The following is a 3,905-nucleotide window of genomic DNA, read 5'->3' on the forward strand; positions in this document are numbered from 1 at the left end:
ACAGAAACTCTCTGAATGTTTGCTTATTAAATGCTCAAGTGAATAAAAAGAAGAGCCCGAATGACCTGAGAATATCATTTACAGAGACAGATATGGAAACTTTGGGGAACTGAAGGGAGGTGGTGCTGCACAAAGCTGCATGGAAAAAAGTGATGTCAGGAGTAAGCAGTTACAATTGTTAACATTTTAAAGCCAAACAATACCAACAATAACCCTCTGTACCTTGGAAGGCCCAGTAGTAGTATGCCCTAGTTTCTCACTTTTGGCATAATGCCTGTTGGATCCATTTAAGAACCTTAATTCCATAACCTGTTGTTATTTTGAACAATTTCTTCAATCAGGTTTATGGGCACAGTGAAAAATGAAAAATCTAGCAGAGTAACATGCTTTTATTTTACTATGATGCATATAAGAAAAGAAAAATATGTCAATGGTACACTTCAAATTGACAGAACTTCACAAGTATTTATGCTATTTAGGAAAAGAGACACGTCTACTAAGTTGTTACCAGGGCAAATTATCAAGTAAGACAATAAAGCCACACATTTTTTGTAGGTTATTTTTCCATGAAGAACAACAATTCCCCGTCTTCAGAATCTGACAAGACAAAGTTATTCAAACTATATTTCTAAAGATACAGTTTTCATAGAAACAAGTGAAAACCCTTACTAATATTCATTTAAATCTCTATATTATAAAGAAAACTTTTCCAAATGTTCCCAACTGAAAGCAAGAGCAAGCCTGTATAGCTCAATTTTCCCAGTAAGCAGTACAGAAACAGTATTTTACTAAATGCTAGTGAAATAAAGGACACTGTATTAATCTTCCACATAAATTAAAAGTCAAATGAAAAGGAGAAAGCACCCAAAGGTGCTGTGTTTGTATATCCTTAAAGAACTCTTTCTAGGCAATGAACGTATTTTAACACTCTCTTCAAATCTCCCACGGAAAACCAGAGAAAAAGTATTTCTCCTTCCATCACTACTGACAAAGAACCTCTTCCCTAGAGGCTCTCAGTCAGCCAGTCTTAATTTTAAGCCCAATTTTTACCTGGCCAAATTTTGCGTGTGGTCTTTCATGGGGTTTTCCCCGCTTAGGTCACCCATCACAATCTCTTTAGTTCTCCCATTCATATGAACTAGATTATCACTTCGCATTTCATCTAGATCTGTGTCCCTTTAAGCCCTCTAGGTGTTGCTACAGGAAGTGGAGGGTAGAGAAAGCAAAGGGAAGTAACAGTTCTGGCAGCCAATTTTCTTGGACAAACTTACCCTGGAAATAACGGAGAGAGCCAAATTAAACTAAAAGGCCTACTTTTGTAGATGTTTCTGAGCTATCACTTTTAAGAGACAGGAGACAGAAAGTGACTGCCACCTGGCACTTCATCATGTTCAGAATGAGGAGAGCAGGCATAAAGGGGGTACCTGGACAAGGTCCAACTTGTCATCTCAACCACTTGCCTGTCAATTAGTAGGGTTCCCGGATGATGGGGTGGAGAGAAGAGGGGGTAAGAAATCAGGAAGAGGTCTTTTGGGGAGAGTAATGAAGGGACTTTTGTATGCTGGCAAGAAACCTGGGTCCACCAGTAGTTCTGGAGATTCTTATTTACCAGAAACCAGAGTGTGGGGCTGACAATGATCTAGAAGATGTTCATCTAGTAGGTAGCAGCCAAGGTGGGCATAGCCAGTAGCAGGCAGCAATAGGTGACCAGAGATACAAGAGCAATGGAGTCACATAAGTCATACAGGCCAAGTGGCCTACTGCTGCTCTTTCAAATCTCCTTTCTTCCCTCCAATTGTCCACAGGTTACACGCCTATACTGCAAAACAAAGTGGGTGGAACACAGTCCTAGACAGAGCCAGCTCAAAGGCATGGGAACAAACAGGGTTCAAGCAGTGCAGGTAAAGGCAGTGCAACTTACAGCATTGCTTTGCTTTGCTTAGGAGTGCTGTGATGCATGGTCATGCAACACGTGGTAGGAATGCAGAACAGTATGAAGGCCATGTGGAAATGAAGAACATGGCCACAAAATCTCATTTTTGAGGTTGCCAGAACTGAATGTTCAGAAATTAAAAGTTGCAGAAATGTCAGGGGAAAAAAAAGGCATACCCATTTCTGTTGCCCCAAGCACAGGTCAAGCAAGAGGTGGTGGAAGACCTTGTGCAGGAGCCTTCCCAAGGGAAGAGTTTAACCAGACTGGAACCCAAAGGGCCTGGGAATCTCCACTGGCTCCCTTATTGGGCGATGTCTGGGTCTACGGACTCCTTCACGCAGCAGGTAGTATTGCAGTGGATTTGGCCACAGGTCCTCTTTAATAATCTCTGCAATCTTGTCTGACTCTGGAAGACTGTGATCCGAAAACCAGGTGAAGAAATTGCAGACGACATCTTGGTTCCTGCGAATGAAAGACTGTGGTTCATGGCCTGGACGCCACATGATTGGAGTGGAGAGAGATACCACTCTGCCAGAGGCTCTGACCTCATATTCCTTGACTATCAGCTTGTTTCGGAAGTAGGGGTTTCTTCGAAAGAAGAACTTGAACTTGCAGCCAGTTCTAGGGTGTCTGAGTTCCTTCACCTCCAAATTGGTTATGTATCTTAACATCTCTGCATCTTGGCCCCTAATCATGGGGGACAACTGAGGATGGTTCCGAAAGGCAGTGACCCAGAAGCCCGGGATATTCTGAATGATGTAATTTCTCCGTTCCAGGTAATGTCGACGCATCCTTCCAAACTTATGCTCCAGTTGCTGAAAGGCCCTGTCGGCCTGCGCATTCACAGTGTCCAGTTCCATTTGGATGGCCTCCAAAGGGTTCATGCGGAGATCCATATTCAGGGGGTGGGGCCCTGCCTCCTCCTCCACCTCCTCTACAAGCTTGTTTTCCTCCATTTCTATTTCTTCACCTACTGGCTTCTCCTCTACCTCCATCTTCTGTTCCACCGCCTTCTCTTCCTTCACTCTTTCCTTCTCAACCACCTCCTCACCCACTGCTACTGAGAAGACGGTACACTTCCCAGTCTTCATTTCCTCGGCTTTGGCCTCGGCCTCAGCCAACACCTCACACGCCGACCTCTCCGCGCCACGGATTTCTAAGGTCGGCCCGCGACCCAGGCCGCCTGGCTCTCCACACTGAGACCCATTTCTCAGGCTGCTATCCGTTGCCACGGACACAGACACGGCTCCCTCGCCCGCGGTGAGAGACAGGGCCTCTTCCTGGCCCGCTGTGGTCGCTACATGACCTCGATCTCCACCGCTTCGGACGTGGGGCGCACGGCCGCCGTCCGCGGGGTAGTGGCGCGCTCCCCGCTCCGCTGGGAGCGAAACCGCCTCCCGGCTTTCCTCACCCGCCTCCGCCATCACCTGTGACGCCTCAGCTTCCTCGAGTCGCTTCTGGCACTGATGTGGATCCGTGTCTCCGGCGGGACGGTCGAGCGTAGTGAGACTATGGGTCTTGGGGAGAGGCGTCCTCTCGACCCCACCCGAGCCGCTCATGGTCGCAGCACTCAAACGAAGTAAGGATGACGGCTGTTTACCTCACAGATGCCGCGCTCCTCACAAACGATCGCAAGCTCCGCCTACCCTGTAGTCTCGCGAACGTCCCCGTGACGATGACGTCAAGACTGTATATCTCAGTCTTAACGCGAGAACTCGCGGCTCCCGGGACTGGTTCCGTAGTGGCTTATGGTGTCTGCGTGCTTTCCCTTAAATTTGTTTATACAAATTCATCGGGTGGAGCGATTATCTGATTTACGCAAACAAATGTAGATCGAATCAGAGACTGAAAGCAGTAAGGACCCTCCCTGAGATAGTTCTGGAAACTGCCTCCAGCCTGTAGGGCTCACAATACTACACTACCTGCTGGCACTGAAACGAATTTTTCTGGGTTTCCATTCCGTTACTTCATA

At 46.8% G+C, this 3,905-nt stretch overlaps 1 protein-coding gene across 1 annotated transcript; it reads right to left on the bottom strand.

Annotated features, from left to right (window-relative positions):
• Window positions 1-371: 371 nt before the first annotated feature.
• On the bottom strand, window positions 372-3,594 carry TSPYL1 (TSPY like 1). The gene has a single exon (XM_017677876.3). The coding sequence runs from the start codon at window positions 3,490-3,492 to the stop codon at window positions 2,188-2,190; it is 1,305 nt and encodes a 434-aa protein (XP_017533365.3). The 5' UTR covers window positions 3,493-3,594; the 3' UTR covers window positions 372-2,187.
• Window positions 3,595-3,905: the final 311 nt, after the last annotated feature.

Source organism: Manis javanica, chromosome 13, assembly GCF_040802235.1.
Source record: "Manis javanica isolate MJ-LG chromosome 13, MJ_LKY, whole genome shotgun sequence".
Classification (NCBI taxonomy): domain Eukaryota; kingdom Metazoa; phylum Chordata; class Mammalia; order Pholidota; family Manidae; genus Manis; species Manis javanica.

Excerpts from the sequence above, each read along its gene's own strand:
- TSPYL1 (XM_017677876.3), bottom strand. The coding sequence starts at position 3,492 with ATGAGCGGCTCGGGTGGGGTCGAGAGGACGCCTCTCCCCAAGACCCAT.